The sequence below is a fragment of the Natator depressus genome, chromosome 1 (genome assembly GCF_965152275.1).
Source record: "Natator depressus isolate rNatDep1 chromosome 1, rNatDep2.hap1, whole genome shotgun sequence".
NCBI classification, from domain to species: domain Eukaryota; kingdom Metazoa; phylum Chordata; order Testudines; family Cheloniidae; genus Natator; species Natator depressus.
The window spans coordinates 249,535,606-249,558,662 of record NC_134234.1 but is presented as its reverse complement, the minus strand read 5'-3'; the positions used below and the strand labels follow the sequence as shown (position 1 = coordinate 249,558,662).

The 23,057-nt window shown below is 43.5% G+C and overlaps 1 protein-coding gene across 2 annotated transcripts in view; it reads right to left on the bottom strand.

The window, feature by feature from the left end:
* CHST11 (carbohydrate sulfotransferase 11) overlaps positions 1-23,057 on the bottom strand; it is a 233,059-nt gene that overhangs the window by 118,416 nt on the left and 91,586 nt on the right. For both annotated transcript variants that reach the window (XM_074940925.1, XM_074940934.1), the window contains exon 2: positions 5,141-5,226. In XM_074940925.1, the coding sequence (XP_074797026.1) occupies positions 5,141-5,226 (86 nt within the window). The remainder of the gene's footprint in view (positions 1-5,140; positions 5,227-23,057) is intronic.

The following is a 23,057-nucleotide window of genomic DNA, read 5'->3' as shown; positions in this document are numbered from 1 at the left end:
GGACACAAGGCAGTGTGGGGTCCACGTTGGGACCGCTGCATAGCTTCACCAGCTTTGGGCACTCAGCTCAGGCCTCACCAAAACATAACCTCCTAGCAGTCCAGCTCTTTAATGGATGGACTCATCTTTTGAAAACAACAAAAATCACTGAAGGTTTGACCCACAGTTAACTAGACACATGATTCTCAAATGAAAGTTGGGAGATTTAAGGTTAGAAATTGAAGCATGGAAATGTCCAGGACCTGATCCTGCAGCCTCTATGTAGACCAGTGCTTTTCTCTGCAGGTGAGGAATAAAGAATAAATGCCTGATAGCGGGAGGAGATTATATGCAGGCCAAACTCCCTTAGAATTCAGTATGAATTTTTGCCTACACAAAAGTGCAAGATCATGGGCCCTATCTTGCATTTTCCCCTCAATTAACACTTTGTCCATTTTAGCTATTAATTGCTCACAATTTGGTACTGTTTTCAACGGGGCTGAACAGATCAGTGTCACCCACTGATGTGCTCAAGCCCAGATATGTTGTTGGCTCATTTTGAACTTTCAGTGACTTGAGCTCAATGGGCTGATCCGCAATTAACTGTTATTTTTAGAGCACTGGGGCTGGACAAAGTCATGTAATTACAAGACACTGTGGCATGTGGCATTTTTCTAAGAATATGCTTTGCAAATATTTGTTTACCCATGTTTTTAAAGTCCTGAGGTTTGAAATACAAAGAACAAGCTACAAAGTGAGTTTATGCCACATTCATGCAAGGCTCTTAGTCCTTGTTCAGTTACGCCTACGTTTCCACCCCCACCCAGACACACTCATAGTACAGCAACTTACTCCTGGGGGAATTCTGCACCAAAAAATTAAATTCTGCACACAATATTTTAAAATCCTGCATATTTTATTTGTCAAAATAACACCTAATCATGTCAGTTTCAATTATTTTGGTAATTTGTTTCAAAATACCAGTTAGCAACTATATCTGTAATACAGACACACACAAAAAATTCCCCCAGGAGTAGAGAGTTAATCCCCTATGACAATTCAGTTCCTGTTTCTCTGCCCTTTTGCCCCCCCGCCACCAGAGCCCAGCTGGTGGGCCAGACACACACACACACACACCCCCTACACCCCAGAGCCCAGCCATGGGGCCCCACAGACAGACACTTGCACTCACTACCTCCCAGAGCCCAGCTGTGAGCCCCGCAGCCCAGATACTTGCATCCCCTTATCACCCAGAACCCAGGGATCCTGACGGAGAAATAGCCTCATGCTGGGTCCCAGGCTTGTGTGGAGTTTCTTGCACACCACCCCCTTCCTTCAGGACGTGCCAGGAACTGCAGCTACCCGGAACCTCCAGCTCCATTTCCCTTCCCCCGAACAATGTCTTCTATTTATGAGCTGCGCTCTGCTGGGTCCAGCAGCCTCTAGTGGTGACCAGCAGCACAGCAGCCCATTTTGGGGGCGGGGGGGAGGGAGAGGAAATTCTGCACAGAACAATAATTTCTGCACAAATTCGGCATTGCGCAGTGGTGCAGAATTCCCCCAGGAGTCTGCAATATCACTAGTCATCTGACGCTGGACCCTCTCCCTCTTCCCTTTGGAGCCATGTGACAGAATGAGTCTTTTCTGTTTTGTCAATTCATCTAAAGTTTGACTATACTGCCTTAATGTGGTACTCGTGAATGTGAAAGTCCTTCACTGAAAACTCCCCAAAAATGAAGTCCTCTGTCCACAGAATACGTACAGCACAGGGAGGGCAAACTTCCAACATATAGCCCTCCTATTATACTTCAAACCTGACACCGAGGGACCATGTGTCGGGGCAAGAAGCCTGTTCCTATCTGTGGGATTGCGCAGTGGGACCAGTACAAGGCTGTGCACCCACTTAAGTAATGCAAGGACTTTGAGCTGGCCCCTCTACTGAGCGGTGAATTTCATTCTATCTATATCCATTCAATCTTTTACTTCTCTTGTGAAGCTATTAACAAAGGATGTCAATTACAGCCCACTACGGTGGCGATCTTTTGTGATGAGGGCACCTATCCACTGAGCACTGGACTGAAACCTCTAAACTCGGTTCGCGTAGGCCACTGGACATCCATTAGACAAAGTTTGGTCCCCTCTGGAGTTGAACCAGCAGGATAAAGATAAACTATTTTTACAATCATTTATTAAACTGAAAGATTCAACAGAAAACACAGCATCTGCTAGCAACTCCATAAAAAAAGAAAAGAGCAGACCAAATACACTGGTATATGTTTGAATAGCAGATACTACAGGCCAGACCCTCACCTGGTGTAAATCAATGCATCTCCATCGGGCTTTTAAAATACAATCTCTGTGCCAAACATATAACAAGAAAACTTTCTTGAGAATGGCATGATTGTATTAGCTACGGGAATATCACTCTCATGGATTATGATGCTATCTAAACCCAATAGTAAAGTTATCGCTCTTATTACCAGAGGGCTCAATCCTGCTTGCTTCTGTTTCCATTGATGGCAGCATTCGCACCAACTCTGAGAGCAGTACCAGGTACAATATTAGCTAACAGAGGCTGGAAAATTCTGAAAGCTGCACTTTAGCATTCTGTAGGTGAAGGCAGCAAACTAGCCAATGGGTTTCTCTGATTATTAGAACATGCAGTTGTAATAAAAACATTAGTTGGACAAACTAAATATTTAAAGTTGCATACACTGAAAGAATTACAACCGTATCTAGCCAAAGCCAGACTGCTGCAGGGGCTCTCTCAGTGGTTTAGTCTGGTGTTTGAATTGAGTAGACTCCCTGGAGCTATAAGTACCTATAGCCCTTCATCTTACAAAGGTAGTTAAACTGAATACCAAACAGATTACTGTGGTTTTGTGTACATGTGTGTGTCATTTTCTGGCTGAGCCCTTAACACCTGCAATCCTTTATGATATACCTGGACAGTATTAAACATCCAATGGTATTTTTCATAAGAGAACAAGGTTTGTTCTGCTGTCCTTGGCCAAAACTTTCTATTCCCCCAATTATCATGACTTCTGAGTTGTATGTCAAGTATCAGAGGGGTAGCTGTATTAGTCTGGATCTGTAAAAGTGGCAAAGAGTCCTGTGGCACCTTATAGACTAACAGAAGTATTGGAGCATAAGCTTTCGTGGGTGAATACCCACTTGTGAGTCACTGATCAGCAGAGGACTGGAGAGAAAGGATAAGAGTACGCTCATACTCCCCTGACAACAGTTGGGGGACCTCCTGGGGGATTCTGACCCACAGCTTGAGAACCGCTGCTCCAAACCATGATCTGCCTTCCTATCCTGCTACCTTCTAGGCAGTAGAGAGTATGTTTTTCCTTCTTATGGATACGAATGTAACTGTGACTTAAGGGGATGGGGGGAGAGAGGGGTGCGTGTGTCAAAGAAATAAAATAAAATATTTCAGTGGAGACCCCCAAATCAGCTTGTTGTTAATATCTCCCCCTTCACCCACTGTCTCTTGCTGTTATCATTTCCCTGAAATATATACATCTGCATGCTAACAGTAAAGTGTCTACTGGAATACTCTTGAACCACGTGCCGCACATAAAATCCAGTCCAAAAAGCAGTGGAATATTCTGCCTTTTTTACATGCTAAGAACAGAAGAGGCCAAAGTACTGATGGAAATTTTTTGCCTGTGAAAAACATCATCGGCTTAGTTCAACTCTGGCTGCAAGAAATGCTGAACTCATTCAAACGTTGACTTTTCAGGCTCTCTCCACAAGAGAGATTGGGAAGGAATTCTAATGCTTGACAGAATTCTTGATCAAGACGTAGAAAGGAAGAGGGGGAGCTGCTAGCTGGGTTCACTGCTTGCAAAAGGTTAGAAAACCTGTAGTTCACCAAATTTGCAAGGCATCAGATTAACACCCTATGAGGTATTCCTCTGTTCTTTTCATACGGGATGACCTCTGGCAATGGGACCATTAAATGGCAAGAAGATTTCAATTGCTGCACAGCAGACCCCAGACACAATAGACAAAACTTTCTTCTCCCCACTGGCCCTTTTGTAAAAGCTTTTCAAGAGTTTATTATTTTTCCTTTGCAGCATCTTTGTTCTTATGGAGCATGCACTTTCCATTTAGCAACATTGATTGTACATCACTTGTATCAAGCATTATTACAAAAATTGGTAAATTCGTGTTCTCCGCCACATGTAGAATTGAGATTTAATTAGGAAACTAATGTACACTAATAAATACAAGATTATTGGATGCCTGCACTTTACTCCTTTGCATAATAGATATTGTATCTTTAGATTGTTGAGAATACTTTATAAATGTGTTAAAATCACTTGGCACTTATTTCGTGTACTGTATACCGATTCTTTTCGTAATCAACAAGTATTTGAAACATTTACTGCCTTGTTAAATCTAATGAGTTAACCTCACTTTCCTTAATAGCTAACTCTCTTTTACAAAATGTATTAACTGGGGTATAAATATAAAATAGGCAGCTATTAAACCTTAATAAATACTGTATGCTTAAAAGTCAGCTGCCATTTTCTCGCAATGGCTGCACTTCCTCTCAGTTGCCACCAGGAAGTGCTGTGCTTGAATAAGCCAATTCAGCACGCACATGGGGACTAAGCGAGCAGCAGCAGAAATTGGAGACCTGAAATTGAGATGCTTTTTCGCTCTTGGTGTCACAGTGAGAAGAACTCCGGATATCCTTACTCACATTGAGTAGTCCCTTCCCTCACAAGTAGACTCAATGATTTCAGTGGGACTAATCATGGCATGACGTAGCATTCGGTGTAAAGATATCATGATCTGCCGCGCTGTAAAATATTCAGCTTGTTTGGACTGCATACCTGCAACCAGCTGTGACTGAAAAGCCATCTGGGCTAGCTGGAAGTCCATCCACATTAGAACTCTAAAACAAAAGTGTCTTACAGCAGTGCCGTTGTAACCCACTGTCACCTGATCTACAGAGGACAAAACTCTGCTATAGCTTCCAGCTAGGGGACATAGTCCTTTAGCTCAAGCTGTGCTGGTCCCAGGGTCCACCCCTTCCCCTCCCTGCAAGATGAACACGATTATGCTGTGGGGAAGAAAAACCCAAAACTCTGCAAGTAAATACAGGCTGTGTTTGTTGGATGGGCTGCGAAGTTGATACACTCACCTGGATGGGATTGTACAGTTCCTGGAGCGGGCTTCTTGACCCCTTCCGACAACAGATGTCCATTCCAAATGGATTCCTACGTATTACTACAAGGTAAAATGGAAATTAATACAGGTTAGCAAAGGCTGAATTAAAACAAACAGACAAGAAAACAGAATACACCTATGGAGGAGAGGGATTTCCAGAAATACCAGGGAATTCCAGAAATGATTCTGTGTTTCTTAAAACATCCATTTCGCCTGCCCTAGCAAAGATCTAAGAGCAGAGTGCAGCTGGAATATTCTGGGCTTGGATCCACGAAAACGGGGTTCATCCCTTTCCCTCCCCATCAAATAAAAGCGTCCGCCAACATTTCTCATACCTGGGTGCCTAAAGTTAGGTTCTTAAAACCATATTTAGGCCCCTAAACTATTAGTTAAATAGAAGAAATAGTGTATGCCTTCAATATTCTACTTTCATTTATATTTATAATACAGGAGCAGAGGGGAAGGGAATGTTTCAATGTATCCAAGTGATCAGACTTTGATTAACCAGCGTTTGAGACACAGATTCTTTGTTCCAAAACCTTCATTCGCACTGGACAGAAAAAAAGTGCAGTGTGCTGTTCTTTAATTTATTACTTCATTTTTCATTTCCATTAATTATGGTTAACAGTAAAACACATACAAGTCGCCCTGCCTGGTTCACTTAACAGGCGGATCTTAACACAGCAATGCCTTATAGGAAGCAGCAACAGTCATAAAGCTTACAAAAATTATTCACACATCATATAAGATTTGATTCCCAGATGCATACAAACAACCACAAAAAACTTTGCTCCCAAGCAACTGCTAAATGCCAGTGGGGCTTCAGCCACTGAAACCATTAAATCTTTATTTTGCGAGTCCCAATATTATTTAATTGATTTATTTTTCCAATAAAGTCTTTAAACCGAGGCTGAGGAATTAGCACAGCAACGTGGCATCTTAAACACAGGGCTTAACTCCCTGTTTGTCAGTTTCAGTAACAGGACATGCTCATGCTGAGTGGGATTATATACACACCTGTTTATGCGCACCTTGGAAATACCTGTTTGGGATTGGTCTTTCACATCTGAATCAACAATTTGCTTCATAAAATATTTCCTTTACCAAAAACAGAACACACACTTTTTGTAGACATGTCCCTCCCAACTTTGGTAGGCTACTATGGGACTAAAATAAGCAATGTGCCTCCAATTTCGTGTCCCTTTCAATTTTATTGTTGAAAAATATTAACATCAGAAATAAAGAATGACAAAACTGAGCTTATAGAAAGAGTCCTTGGCACTAGAAGAAGAAATCCCCACTGGATTTTAAAATTTTTATTTTGTGTGTCCCTGTGACCCTATGAGCCTCCTAATGCCAGAGGCTCACTGGTATCATGTAATGAGTTTCATAGAATCATAGAGTAATAGAATATCAGGGTTGGAATGGACCTCAGGAGGTCATCTAGTCCAACCCCCTGCTGAAAGCAGGACCGATCCCCAATTAAATCATCCCAGCCAGGGCTTTGTCAAGCCTGACCTTAAAAACTTCTAAGGAAGGAGATTCTACCACCTCCCTAGGTAATGCATTCCAGTGTTTCACCACCCTCCTAGTGAAAAAGTTTTTCCTAATATCCAACCTAAATCTCCCCCACTGCAACTTGAGACCATTACTCCTTGTTCTGTCATCTGCTACCACTGAGAACAGTCTAGAGCCATCCTCTTTGGAACCCCCTTTCAGGTAGTTGAAAGCAGCTATCAAACCCCCCTCATTCTTCTCTTCTGCAGACTAAACATCCCCAGTTCCCTCAGCCTCTCCTCATAACTCATATGTTCCAGTCCCCTAATCATTTTTGTTGCCTTCCGCTGGACTCTTTCCAATTTTTCCACATCTTTCTTGTAGTGTGGGGCCCAAAACTGGACACACTACTCCAGATGAGGCCTCACTAGTGTCGAATAGAGGGGAACGATCACATCCTTCGATCTGCTGGCAATGCCCCTACTTATATATCCCAAAATGCCATTGGCCGTCTTGGCAACAAGGGCACACTGTTGATTCATATCCAGCTTCTCGCCCACTGTCACCCCTAGGTCCTTTTCTGCAGAACTGCTGCCGAGCAATTCGGTCCCTAGTCTATAGCGGTGCATGGGATTCTTCCGTCCTAAGTGCAGGACTCTGCACTTGTCCTTGTTGAACCTCATCAGATTTCTTTTGGCCCAATCCTCCAATTTGTCTAGGTCCCTCTGTATCCTATCTCTACCCTCCAGCGTATCTTCCTCTCCTCCCAGTTTAGGATCCACACCATCCTCCAGATCATTTATGAAGATATTGAACAAAACCAGATCCAGGACCGACCCTTGGGGCACTCCACTTGATACCGGCTGCCAACTAGACATGGAGCCATTGATCACTACCCGTTGAGCCCGACAATCTAGCCAGCTTTCTATCCACCTTATAGTCCATTCATCCAGCTCATACTTCTTTAACTTGCTGGCAAGAATACTGTGGGAGACCGTGTCAAAAGCTTTGCTAAAGTCAAGGAACAACATGTCCACTGCTTTCCCTTCATCCACAGAGCCAGTTATCTCGTCATAGAAAGCAATTAGATTAGTCAAGCATGACTTGCCCTTGGTGAATCCATGCTGACTGTTCCTGATCACTTTCCTCTCCTCTAAGTGCTTCAGAATTGATTCCTTGAGGACCTGCTCCATGATTTTTCCGGGGACTGAGGTGAGGCTGACTGGCCTGTAGTTCCCAGGATCCTCCTCCTTCCCTTTTTTAAAGATGGGCACTACATTACCCTTTTTCCAGTCGTCCGGGACTTCCCCCGATCGCTATGAGTTTTCAAAGATAATGGCCAATGGCTTTGCAATCACATCCACCAACTCCTTTAGCATTCTCAGATGCAACGCATCCGGCCCCATGGACTTGTGCACGTCCAGCTTTTCTAAATAGTCCCGAATCACTTCTTTCTCCACAGAGGGCTGGTCACCTCCTCCCCATGCTGTGCTGCCCAGTGCAGCAGTCTGGGAGCTGACCTTGTTTGTGAAGACAGAGGCAAAAAAAGCACTGAGTACATTAGCTTTTTCCACATCCTCTGTCAGTAGGTTGCCTCCCTCATTCAGTAAGGGGCCCACACTTTCCTTGGCTTTCTTCTTCTTGTTAACATACCTGAAGAAACCCTTCTTGTTACTCTTAAACATCTCTTGCTAGCTGCAACTCCAGGTGTGATTTGACCTTCCTGATTTCACTCCTGCATGCCTGAGCAATATTTTTATACTCATCCCTGGTCATTTGTCCAATCTTCCACTTCTTGTAAGCTTCTTTTTTGTGTTTAAGATCAGCAAGGATTTCACTGTTAAGCCAAGCTGGTCGCCTGCCATATTTACTATTCTTTCTACACATCGGGATCGTTTGTCCCTGTAACCTCAATAAGGATTCTTTAAAATACAGCCAACTCTCCTGGACTCCTTTCCCCCTCATGTTATTCTCCCAGGGGATCTTGCCCATCAGTTCCCTGAGGGAGTCAAAGTCTGCTTTTCTGAAGTCCAGGGTCCGTATTCTGCTGCTTTCCTTTCTTCCTTGTGTCAGGATCCTGAACTCGACCATCTCTTGGTCACTGCCTCCCAGGTTCCCATCCACTTTTGCTTCCCCTACTAATTCTTCCCAGTTTGTGAGCAGCAGGTCAAGAAGAGCTCTGCCCCTAGTTGGTTCCTCCAGCACTTGCACCAGGAAATTGTCCCCTACATTTTCCAAAAACTTCCTGGATTGTCTGTGCACCGCTGTATTGCTCTCCCAGCAGATATCAGGGTGATTGAAGACTCCCATGAGAACCAGGGCCTGTGATCTAGTAACTTCCGTTAGTTGCCGGAAGAAAGCCTCGTCCACCTCATCCACCTGGTCCGGTAGTCTACAGTAGACTTCCACCACAACATCACCCTTGTTGCTCACACTTCTAAACTTAATCCAGAGACTCTCAGGTTTTTCTGCAGTTTCATACTTGAGCTCTGAGCAGTCATACTGCTCTCTTACATACAGTGCAACTCCCCCACCTTTTCTGCCCTGCCTGTCCTTCCTGAACAGCTTATATCCATCCATGACAGTACTCCAGTCATGTGAGTTATCCCACCAAGTCTCTGTTATTCCAATCACATCATAATTCCTTGACTTTGCCAGGACTTCCAGTTCTCCCTGCTTGTTTCCCAGGCTTCATGCATTTGTGTATAGGCACTTGAGATAACCCGCTGATCGCCCCTCTTTCTCAGTATGAGGCAGGAGCCCTCCCCTCTCACACGCTCCTGCTTCCTCCCGGTATCCCACTTACCTCAGGGCTTTGGTCTCCTTCCCCCGGTGAACCTAGTTTAAAGCCCTCCTCACTAGGTTAGCCAGCCTGCTTGCGAAGATGCTCTTCCCTCTCTTCGTTAGGTGGAGCCCGTCTCTGCCTAGCACTCCTCCTTCTTGGAGCACCATCCCATGGTCAAAGAATCCAAAGCCTTCTCTCCGACACCACCTGCGTAGCCATTCGTTGACTTCCACGATTCGACGGTCTCTATCCAGGCCTTTTCCTTCCATGGGGAGGATGGACAAGACCACCACTTGCGCCTCAAACTCCTTTATCCTTCTTCCTGGAGTCATGTAGTCTGCAGTGATCCGCTCAAGGTCATTCTTGGCAGTATCATTGGTGCCCACGTGGAGAAGCAGGAAGGGGTAGCGATCTGAGGGCTTGATGAGTCTCGGCAGTCTCTCCGTCACATCGCGAATCTTAGCTCCTGGCAAGCAGCAGACTTCTCGGTTTTCCACTGGCCTGACCAGTTCAATATACCCCAATTCATTGATGTTAACATTTGTATCTAATATATAATTGGAAAACTAATAACTCACTGATTATTAACATTATTGTGTGATGTGTGTATGGGATGTGCATTACGAGTTCTGGATATATGCTGGAATTCGACTAAAGTGTATTTAAACCAGGCATGTCAGGGGGAGTTGGCAATCAGGTCTGCCCTAGATAAAGGAATGTGTTTTGCTTCTCTGACTCAGGCAGAGACAAAGAAAGGTCTATTTACATATCAGGTCAACAAAGCTATCAAGCTAACAAGCATGGGAGGAGACAGTTTGGTGTCTACACTGCAGCAGGGAAGAGAAACTTTATCTAAGCTATAAAGACAGGGGATCTGAACCTCAAGTGATGAGCAACTGAATCAAATGATTGTATACAATATTCCTGTGTTATAAAAGTATAACGAATGTGATATTTTGTATCATTGTGAACTGTATGTATTAACACTGCATAAGGACAGGTTTCAGAGTAGCAGCCGTGTTAGTCTGTATCCGCAAAAAGAAAAGGAGGACTTGTGGCACCTTAGAGACTAACAAATTTATCTGACCATAAGCTTTCGTGAGCTACAGCTCACTTCAGTGGATTGTGGTGGGGGCAGCTTCACCACACAGGGAGAAGAAGGGGTTAAAAGCAGCACCAGGGAGGCTGCGCAGAACCCATGAATCAGGAAAGGGCTTATTGAGCCCACCAATAGAAGGAAGGTTTTCTGGAGCAACCAATCAGGGCCAGCGAGGGCCATATATAAAGGGCTGAGAGGGTGCTAGGGCTATGGAGGAAGTGGCCCAGGGAAAATAGGCAGCAGGTTGGAGGAGGGCAGTAGGTGGCTGCCAGCTATAGGGTCCCTGGGTCGGGACCCAGAGTAATGGGCGGGCCTGGGTCCCCCCTCCCCTTGCACCCCACTTGCCAATGAAGAGAGTGGCCAGTATCCAGACTGCAGTTTGCCCCTGAGGCAAGGGGCTGGACCTTGGACTGCAGTTGGCTGCTGAGGCAAGTGGCGGGACTAAAGACTGCTGGTCCCCTGGAAGCGGGGAGATACCGGCGTGGAGGCACAGCCAGAGGACTGTGCCCAGAAGAGGACACTGCAGTCTGGGGAGTGACGCAGGTCCAAAGAGTGTAGACAGCAGTGACGGCAGGCATGACACCACTAGCTGAAGGTGCACTGGAATGGCTGAGAGCTAATTCCCAGGACAGCCAGAGGGAGGCGCTGGGTGGTGAGTTGAACCCTGTTACATGGATACTCATTAATATTATGCTTTACAGTCTTGTCACCAAAGAAAGGGAAAAACAGGTCTCTCCCACACAGGAGAGAAAGCAGCTATCTGTCTGCCTCCAGTGAAATTAAGCAAGGTATGACCAAAAACAATAGAAGCCCTATTTACATTCAAATCAGCAAGGGAGTGGGAAGACCACAGGACAGCAGGAGGTCTTCTGGCCTCTTGAAACAAGGCCTGTACCTTGCTAGATTAAGTTTTAGACTTTTTAGATGGTTTCTCTCACCAATCATTCTTCTTCCCAATCACGTCTGACTTTCCCATAGTCCGGACCTTCCACTGGAGTACAAGGTGCTGACCCAGATGAAAGATCTTTGCCTAAGCAGCTCCGCATCTATATGCAGTTCCTAGAGATGTCAGAGCCCACCCCCCCCCACCCCGCCTTGGTTGAAGGACCCATCTTTCTGAGCCTGCAAGAGCTTTGGTTCCTTGCGTCTGTCTAGTGATGGATACCAAAATGTATGTCTGTCTAATTATATCTGAAAGTCCAATGGCTTTGATTGGGATTGCACCCCTGAAGTGTGACAGTACCCCCTCAGTTTAGGTCTTTGTCCCCCATTTTGTCCCACATTTGGAGAATGGCAAAATGAGAGTTGCTCTTATAGCTACAAATATATTTAAAATGTTTCTTTTTCACAAGAGGTGTACTTGTACCAAAAGCACAACAAGAAATTGGAAATATAAACATGGTTTACCCCAAGTTTAGCTATTATCTCCCAAAGCAATCACCCCATCTATTAAAGGACAAGTCCATCCCTGCTGTAGTTGGCACAACATGATCAAATACACATATCTACTACTGTGTATAACATTATAATTTCCTTGATGCAACATTTCTTATGATGTGTGTCAATCTCTTCAGGCCTATTCTCATTTACACTGTGGCCTCTTTACACAGCTCTGGAAGTGCAAAGGGGACTTAAATTGGGTTTAAATTTCTGTTACACCCTTTACAGTCGCAATAGTATAAAGAGGCCTTCGTGTAAATGAAAATAAGGCCCTTAATCTTTATCAGGTGTTTTGTTGATTTACTAGATATCTTTCTATAAACTGCACTAGTTACAGCTGGAAGCTCGGATTAACAAGCAAAAGCCGATTCAGTAGAAACTGATATCTCACAGTGCTCTAATAAAACACCAGATGAAGACAAAAAAACTTGCCAACTGCCATAAAAAACACTAACCAAAGACAAACATTTTACACTGTAGAGTACGTAGCACATGGCTTACTCATGATTTTTATCCCAATGGTCTATTGCACTAACATTGTCCTCCCTTTCATCCTCCTATTAATGAGCCACAAGATAATTTAACAATAAATCCTCAAAACAAATTTCCACTTGCCCCTTCTACACAAAAAGCAGCATTACTTTGTCCAGCATATTACATTAAAGAAAGCACTGTTGAATATCAAGCACCAGGCAAGCTAATGCACTTGTTCATAAGGTTGTAATTTTATCAGTATAACCCCAAATCTGCAAAGCATGTGCTAACTTTAAGCATATATTTAAATCCATCTCTATTCAGCAAAGCCCTTATGCACATGCTGAAATCTCACTGAACTTAATGAGACTTAAGCATGTGCTTTGCTGTTTAGGGGCCTCTAATTACAGATGGGTCCCAACTAAACCTCAGAACCAAAGCTTTGTGGAAATTCAACTCTTCATACACATTTTATAAGCTGGTTCATAAGAACAAGAACTGAAGAATGACCATATTGGGTCAGATCAATGGTCCATCTAGCCCATCTAGTCCATCTTCTGACAGTGGCTGGTGCCAGATGCTTTACAGCAAAGGTCTCCAAACTTTATGAGACGAGGGCCATATTAGATTTTTGAAGGGGCTTCGTGGGCCGAAGCGACTGTGAAAGAAATTAAATATATGCAAATATATGCAAAATCATTTAAAAAATACTACTCTACTGTGTCGGTATTGCATTAAATTCTAAATCAGGCTCCCCTTTTTGGGTCTGCTCTTCTCCCTGTGCCTGCTAGGCGTGCCTGTTCTGCTGAAGAAAATGACAAAGGATTGAAAAAAGAAAAGGAGGACTTGTGGCACCTTAGAGACTAATAAATTTATCTGAGCATAAGCTTTCGTGAGCTACAGCTCACTTCACTGGATGCAAGGATTGAAAGTTTGGCTGCACTTTGGTAAGAGAAGCTCCAGGTTCCCATTGTTGGTTGGGACTGCTTGGTTCTATTAGTGCTGTAGTTAAAATTTAACCATTATGAAATTGTTAGTTTCCATCTTCTTTATTCCATTTATTGGAGATGTAATTAAGCATCTGGCTTGTTTTTTTACTCTAAGGCAGGGGTCCGTGCCTGCTCGGCTGCAGCAGCAACTCTCCCCTAAGTTGGCTCCCCTTTTGGGGGGGGACACTGGCTCCCAGAGGCGCTCACCCTTCTGCACAGCTCAGCTGTGCTGTCGCCCTGTGTGAGCTGCTGCCAGCGGCCCCTCCCCCTGCCTGCTCGGTATGCCTACTCAGCTGTTCGCTTCTCCCCTGTTGGTTGGAGGGCCGGAAAAATGGAAGCCCTGGGCCAGATCCAGCCCGTGGGCCATAGTTTGGAGACCCCTGCCTTAGACCTCTGAACAGAACATGGCTATTATCAAGTGATCCATCCCCTTGTCATCCAGTCCCAGCTTCTGGCAGTCTGAAATTTAGGGACACCAGAGCATGGGATTACATCCATGACCATCTTGTCTAATGGCCATTGATGGACAAATCCTTCGTGAACTTATCTAATTCTTTTTTGAACCCAGTTTTACTTTTGGACTTCACAACATCCACTGGCAATGAGTTCCACAGGTTGACTATGCATTGTGTGAAGAAGTATTTCCTTATGTTTGTTTTAAACATGCTGCCTATTAATTTCATTGGATAACTCTTGGTTCTTGTGTTATGTGAAGCGGTAAATAATGCTTCCCTATTCACTAGCTCCACACCATTCAATTCCAGGCAAATTGGTTGAAACTATAGTAAAAAACAGAATCATCAGTCACCTAGATGAACACGATTTGTTGGGGAGGAGACAACATGGCTTTTGTAAAGGGAAATCACGCCTCACCAATCTATTAGAAGTGATTGAGGGTATCAACAAGCACCTGGCCAAGGGTGATCCCGATGAGAATGCATACTTAGTTATTCAGAAAGCATTTGACAAAGTCCCACACCAAAGGCTCTTAAGCAAAGTAAGCAGTCATGAGACAAGAGGGAAGGTCCTCTCATGGATGAGTAACTGGTTAAAAGATAGCAAACAAAAGGTAGGAATAAGTGGTCAGTTTTTGCAATGGAAAGAGATAAATAGCAGGGTCCCCCAATGATCTGTACTAGGACAGTGCTATTCAACATAGTCTCTAATGATCCGGAGGTGGCAAAGTTCACTGATGATACAACGTTCTCAAGATAGTTAAGTCCAAAGCTGACTCTAAAGAGTTGCAAAGAGATCTCACAAAGCTGGTTGAACAACAGGACTGATGAAATTCAGCATGGGTAAGTGCAAAGTAATGCACATTGGAAAAAATAATTCTAGCATCACATATATAATGACAACTTCTAAATTAGCTGTAACCACTCAAGAAAGAGATCTTGGAATCATCGTGGATACTTCTCTGAAAACTTCAGCTCATTGTGCAGCATCAGTCAAAAAAAAAAAAGCAAACAGAATGTCAGGAACCATTAGGAAAGGGATAGACAATAAGACAGAAAATATCATAATGCCACTATACAAATCCATGGTGTGCCCACACCTTAAATACTGTGCCCAGTTCTGGTTGCCCCATCCAAAAAGGATACCGTGGAACTGGAAAAGGTTCAGAGAAGGGCAACAAAGATTGATCAAGGATCTGGAATGGCTTCCACACGATGCAAGATTAAAAAGACTGGGACTGGTCATCTTAGAAGAGAGATGAGTAAGGGGGGATGTGACAGAGGCCTACAAAAACATGACTGGTGTGGAAAAAGTGAATAAAGAAGTATTATTTACCCTTTCCCAGAATACTAAAACCAGAGATCACCCAATGAAATTAACAGGCAGCAGGTTTAACCCAAACAAGAAGAAGTATTTTTTCCATACACAATGCACAATTAACCTGTGAAACTTGTTGCCATGGGGTGTTGTGATGGCCAAAAGTATAACTGGGTTCAAAACAGACCTAGATAAGTTAATGGAGGACAGATCCATCAATGGTTATTAGCCAAGATGGGCAGGGACACCACCTGTTTGGGGCAACTCTAAACCTTTGACTGCCAGAGGCTGAGAGAGTGGATAACTCCAACTACCCCATTTTGTACACTCCCCCTGAAGCTCTGGTACTGGCCACTGTCAGAGACAGGACACTGGGCTAGATAGACCATTGCTCTGACCACTGTGGCAATTCTTATCTTCTCATAAACAAACCTTATCTCTGAGTTGAAAGAGCACCAGTACAATAATGACCCCAAAATAGTGTCTCCTTACATTATTTCAGACTAGGAGAATTCATTGATAGTTTCTAGGAAAATATATCCAGACATGTTGGTGTTAAAAGCAGCGATTTGATCTCAGATATCTCTCACTGAGCATATATAGATAGATGGATAGATAGTACTCCTCAGCCTACCAGCATGCTCTAGTATCTATGCAGAAAGCATGCAGATATTTAATGTAGCAAGGTTCTGCCAGAATGACTGGGAATTAAAATTTACATCCCTCAAATAAAAACACACTTTGGAAGACCGAGTTAGGGAGAAGATTCAAAGCTCTGATATACCATGGTTCACATGCCAAGCCAGCTGTGGTCCTTGGACTTGCTCCTATAATCCTATAATTAATGCTTTTACCAGCCAGTCTCCTCCTCAAGTTGGAAGGGTGGCAATTTACTTTGCTTCCAAATTACTAGGCCACATGATTAGCTCTCAGCAGAGGGTGCTAAAAGCGCTCCAGGTAGTACCTTCGGTGGGAACCTAACTGTGTCGCCTCCAAGATGTATCCAGTGTTCAATTAGCTCTGAAACAGCTGAACTCAAGAATGGTTAGATGAACATAGGGAGAAAATTGGCAGATACTTGGGTGAAGTACTACTTTTCTTTGCTTCATGCAATCTTCAGACATTTTGGGAAACTGAAAATTATTCATATTGAAGCATATGAAACTACTTAGACTGTAAGCACTTCATGGGACCCCCCCGCCCCCAGCACGTTCCACAATACAAATGATGTGGAAATAAAACAAAAAGCCATGTCAACTCCAAATTTCACGCTTATACATTTTAGAAAAGCTAGCGGAATCAGAAATGGCAGGTGGTGCCTTTCCAGAAAGACTACATGGCCTATAGGATGGAAGCCCAGAACTCCTGAGTTCTAATCCTACCTATGCCAGTAATTGGAATGACAAACAAAACGAGAGAGAAAGAAAATCTAGAGATGAAAAGAAAAATGATAAAAGGAAATGGAATAACAAGCATCTTAAAAATAAAATTAAAAGTCCACCTCCTTGTGAAATGTCAGAAAGATGGGTGAAAATAATTATGTGTATTTGTCAAAAGCCTTTTGCAGATCAGGTGATAGAAGGATACCATCGCAAAACAACTGAAAAAGATCATTACTGTTTCTACTATTGCAGTTACAGAAATGAGCAACTGACATTTCAAATAGTGTGCTCCTGCATTCAGAAGCCACTTATGTTGCCCCCATTACATAGTACTGTAAATGTCAAATGTGGGCATTCTCAAGACTTCTATGGAGTACCAATTCTCACACTACTATCTAGTGACTTTTTTTCTACTGAGTAATGTCTAATTTATATTGTTTGCCCTATTCTAATTACTCCCTGTTTGCAACGTAAAGCAAAACAAATGTGAGGAAGTTATCACTATTTGAGGTTTCTTAAATTAAGTGAATCTCATATTACAAACATTTGAAAACAGTTCAACAAAATATTAATATTTAAATTTTCATTAAATTGGTTCAAAGTACAATGTCAAAATATCCTAAGACAGCATTGCTTAAAACTGATATGCATAATTCATTCACTTATTAAATCTGCATTGAATACAAGTTACTTCATCTTGTGAAGGAAAATTATTAAATCTAGTGTGATTATCTACAAGGGGAAAATGCATCCTCAACACAAGTTTGAATGAACAGCAAATAAGTGATGATTCAGTCTGATCCAAAGCCCATTGCAGACAATGGGAGTCTTTCAGTGGATCTGAAGAGGCTTTGGATCAGGTCCTACTGTCAGTTTTATAGGGAAATAATCAAGGTAGGCCAATTTGAAGGATTTCTTTACTGCATTGAACGCTCTACAAATACTGAAAGTTAGCAGCACTTTTTATTTAGTAGCCAGTAAGTTCTCTTCCCAGCTATCATTACTGCCTTAGTCCCTTTTCTTCATAGTCAGCGTTAATGTCATTCTGTGGAAGTCATTGACAGCTGCTGAAGAGAAGGTAGGTTAGCGTTTTAGCCCTGGAGATCAACTATCTGGATTACTGGATTTCTACCAGTCCAGGGGCTCAACTTGTTGTTCCTAATTTGGGCTTCACTAACCAGGGGCATTAAAATGGTTACGGGAATCAAGAAAGTGACTGAAGTTTTCAGCGGCACAATCTACATTTATTCATCAATTACTACCAGGTTAAACATTTAAAAAAAACCAACACCCAAATTACGCCAGCACTGATGGGTCAGGGAGGAAGGATGCTCTCGTGGTTAAGGCATGGAGCTGGTTTCTATTCCAAGTTCTGCCACAGACTTCCACTGTGACCTTGAACAAGCCAAGGCAAGGTTTTCAAACTTGGATGGCTAAAGCAAGGTACTGAAATCCACATTCACCTACTGTACAGTGCCTTGCACAATGAGGTCCTGGTCCATGATTAGGGCTCCCAGGCTCTATTGTAATATTAATAATAATTAATACTAATAAGTAGACAGATTCTTAGATGCTGACCACACACAACTTCCACAAGTCTCAGTCTCTCTCTTGGAAATGGTATTGACAACTCTGCTGTTGGGTTTACATTAACTGTTTTCAATACAGATTCAAGGGCCATCCATTTAGCTTCCCAGAGTGCACAAAGTGATGAGTAGGGTTGCCAGGCGCCGGTTTTTGACTGGAATGCCCGGTTGAAAAGGGACACTGGTGGCTGCAGTCAACACAGCTGACCAGGCCATTAAAAGTCCGGTGAGCGGCGCAGCGGGGCTAAGGCAGGCTCCCTGCCTGCCCTGGCTCTACGCAGCTCACGGAAGCTGTGGCCCCTAGGCGCGATCAGGGAAGCTCCACGTGCTGCCCCCACCCCGAGCGCCACCTCCTCAGCTCCCATTGGCTGGGAACCGCAGCCAATGGGAGCTGCGGGGGTGGCACCTGCATGCAGAGCCGCCTGGCCATGCCTCCACCTAGGGGCCAGACATAGCAGCTGCTTCCGGGAGCAGCGTGGAGCCGGGGCAGGCAGGGAGCTTGCCTCAGCCCCGTTGCGCTGCCAACCAGGAGCTGCCTGAGGTAAGCACCACCCAGCCGGAGCCTGCATCCCAAACCCCTGCCCCAGGTCCGAACCCCATCCCACACTCTAATGCCAAGCCCGCACCCCCAGCTGGAGCCCTCACCCCCTCCTGCATCCCAGCCTCCTACCTTAGTCCAGTGAAAGTGAGTGAGGGTGGGGGAGAGCAAGTGATGGAGTGAGAGGGGCTGGAGTGTGGGTGGGGAGCAGGGCCTCAGAAGGGGCGGGGCAGGAGTGTTTGGTTTTGTGCAGTTAGAAAGTTGGCAACCCTATCGATGGGGCTCAATCCTGCAGTACTCTGCATGCATAAGACCCATGACATTTGAAACTACACAGCTAAAACTCAAAATGTTTGAAAAGAAGTCTCACAGGAACTGAAATTTTCCCAGAAAGTTTGTTAGAGCCTCAAGGGCTGAATATACTGCATGTTAGACAGTTCTGTAGATACCTTCTGTCTCTCAAATTAAAATTGTGCTGAACAAACGTGCCATTAGTAGCTGGCTCTCTGCTGCAGCAAAACACAAGTGTTCCCTAATAATTCACTAAACATGTCAAACTGTTCTGTAAGATTTCAGTCTAGTTGGTTGGTAGCCAACTATAAAGAATTTTCTGAAACTTACCAGTAAGGAAGTCAGGAGCTAACCAATACAAAGACCACCTTCATTTCAAGCTTTGTTACTTTCCCAGGGCCCACTTACAAACACATGATGTTAAGGATTGAACATTTTTAAAGTGTTTATTTTGTAATAGGAATCTCAAGCATTGTGACCGAATGCATTAAGTATTGCTACTGCACATACATCTAATGCTTAAGGTAATATAGCTTTGTATTGTTTTTCCCCCACAATGAATTTGAGCACTTCATAATTCAGCAGCGGTTTGCTAAGATTTATTAACAATAAAATCTTGGGTCTTTGTGATTTGTTACATTTAATCACCGATTTTAGTCAAAACTATTGGTCCTTGGTCTGGAAACTATAGCTGCTGGTATTTATGATTAAATGCCTGTCTAGCCGGTTTTATTTTTTTTTAAGGCAGTACTATAGTTGCTTCTTGGGGCTAGAGAGACGTATTTGTAGAGCAAAGCATTTTTTATTGTATGCATTGCATATAAAAGTGTTATAGGCATACAGTGAGTGTGACGGTGCCCCCGATAAGGTTTTATGGAAACATGCTTATGAATATATATGACATAACTGGAATATATTCTATGCTACATATGCCATGCATCCGATGAAGTGAGCTGTAGCTCACGAAAGCTCATGCTCAAATAAATTGGTTAGTCTCTAAGGTGCCACAAGTACTCCTTTTCTTTTTGCGGATACAGACTAACACGGCTGCTACTCTGAAACCTGTCATTAGTTAAGGAACAATGCATCTTGAAATGCTCCAATCCACATAAGAAGTCTTTCTGGAGACATTCAAGATACTATGTGGGCAATGGCTTCTGCCTGTAAAAACTGTGAGTCATGCATGGGCATGTGACTTGCCCAGGTGACTCCAGAACTCCATCTTGGAGCTGGACTTTGCATAGGAGAGAAGAGGGGGTCTCCACCCACAAGAGAAAGTCTATTTAAGCCTGTGGGAGACCCCCTATTTTGTCTTCAGCTGGCTAAGGAGATAGCCTCTCCACGCCCAAGGATACCTGAAAGACACTGGAACAAAAGACAATAACTACAGGGGGGGTGAGTGATTGCTGGACCCAGACTAGAAGGAGATTAGTCTGTAAAAGGAAGCTTACTGGAACCGGTGAGGTTTTGTCTGTATTCAGTTTTATTAAACATAGACTTGCAGGTTTTATTTTTCTTGGTAATTCACTTTGTTCTGTCTTTTACTACTTGGAAACACTTAAATGCTATTTTCTGTATTTAATAAATCACTTTTTACTTATTAATTAACCCAGAGTATGTATTAATACGGGGGCGGGGGGGGCAAACAGCTGTGCATATCTCTCTATCTGTGTTATAGAGGGCGAACAACTTATGAGTTTACCCTGCATAAGCTTTATACAGGATAAAATGGATTTATTTAGGGTTTGAACCCCATTGGGAGTTGGGCATCTGAGTGTTAAAGACAGGCACACTTCTGTAAGCTGCTCTCAGTTAAGCCTACAGCTGTTAGGGGACGTGGTTCAGACCTGGGTCTGGGTTTGCAGCAGGCTAGCAGGTGTGGCTCAAACCAGGCAGGGCACTGAAGTCCTAAGCCGACAAGGTAGGAAAGTAAGAGCAGAAGTAGTCTTGGCACATCAGGTGGCAGCTCCCAAGGAGGTTTCTGTGATCCAACCCATCACAGTGAGTTTATACTTTTAATCTGCATTTATATAGAGACAGATTCTGCCATCCTTACTCACAATGAACAGTGATTTACCACCCAAGGAGTAAGGTACTACTCACTGTAAGAATGGGGGGCAAAAATATATCAAAGTACTGCCAACATTATTTATTATTATATGTATTGCAACAGTGCCTAGAGGCCCCAATTAGGGACCAAGCCCCTTTGTGCTAGACACTGTACGTCCATTTAACAAAAGAGACAATCTCAAGAGTTTGCTATCTTAGTGTATGACAAAAGACAACAAAAATGAAGGAAGAAAAGGGAGTACAAAGTACTAGTGAAATAGTTATATTTGATATAAGTAGCAGGGTCATTAAGTTTGGTTTGCAACCTGTATATGAGAGGGGCATTTATTAACTCCAATTTATAGACTGGGAACTATGGGAAAGAGGTTAAGAGACTTGCCTAAGGTCACTCAGCAAGTAAGTCAAGTAGGCCCTGATTCTCAAAGGTATTTAAGTACCTAGCTGCCATTGAAATCAATAGGAATTAGCTGCCTAAATACCTTTGAGGATCTGAGCCCTATATACCCTATTAGCCTTGAGTGCCAGTTCTGAGCAATTATCACCAACTGCAAACGTTCTGACCACTTTCCAAAGAGCAAAGCATTGTTTAATTGCTTTTCACCCTCGCCACTTTTCCAGAAATTAATTTGCATTTTATCCTGTGTTGTTCTAAGATTTGCATGGGGGTAGATTTATTTAGGCACAGTGGGAAAGTTCATTTCTATGGGTCAAATTATGCAGCTTTGCATGTGGTATAAATTAACACAGCATTTGTTACTAAATGAACAATGACTCCTGAGTAAGTTTTCCAGTAATTTTTGACCACACACACACATACACAATGTTCAGATAGAAGAAGAGAGGGACCTAAAACAGTGCAACATTCAGGCTTAATTCCTTCCTCCACACATACAGTTCTCTCTTATTAGTCAGTCCTGAAAGTAGAGTTCTCTGAGTTCCTAATGGTTACCCTGTACATAAGCATACTATCATCCTATAAAGCCCCCTATTGGAAAGCTATATATATATATATATTATAGGCAGGGATGGTAACACTATTAAGGTTGTCTAATACATCCTGTTGTAAGACCCGTTTGCAGTTGCTTTTTATTTTGCCAAACTTAAATTGTTCAGGCTGAAGATTTTCCATGCCATGTGTCTGCCTTATGCTGATTTTATTTATTTATTTATTTGGAGGGGGGAAGTTTGAGCTAAAATGGTTTAGCCATTTTCAAGAATGAGCTTAGGGGAAAAAATGTTTTGCCCATATTAAACAAAAAAAAAATTCAACTGTATTGTTCAGAAGCCCTAACGTCCCCATTCTGTGGAGCAGGGATTTGAAACTCTGCAGGGGGAGTGCTCTGGTGTCAAGAATGTGTCTTTTGCTGTCATCATAAAGAAACGGCCAAATTTGGACAAGTTACAGGCCTCAAAAAGTCTCAATTTGCACACAGTTAGTAGAGACTTGTTTGAAAGTTTGGCAGCTAAATTCCCCAGAGATTCTGTCTGCACTGAGCATGCTCCATATCCTCACTGCTCCTATGAGCCACCTGGACTGCACATGCAGCATCGCCATAGAGCAAACAAGCATGCTCCAGCCCAAGACTTGAAGGGCAGAGCAGTTCTTTCCCTGTAATTGCTCCTCCTGGCCACCAGAGAACTACGAATAGAGAGATTGTCAGAGCTCTCCCTGCTGGCACCCCAGCCGTGTGGAAGGGGAAGGATGAAACAGCCTCACTTAAATGCTAAGGGGTCAGAAATGGGGGTAGGAGTGGGAAAACAGGTAGAGAGGACGCCTGGAGCCAAGTGATAGGTGGTGGATAGAAGTGAAAGGGGAGTGCACCAGCTTGGAGGGAGAGGGATGGATACAAGCAGAATGGGAAGGAGGTAGGAGCTGAAGTGGAGGAATGGAAGGAGCAGAGGAAGGAGTAGGAGGTGGATAGAAATAGCGGACATGGGTAGAGAACAGAATGGGACAGACACAGACT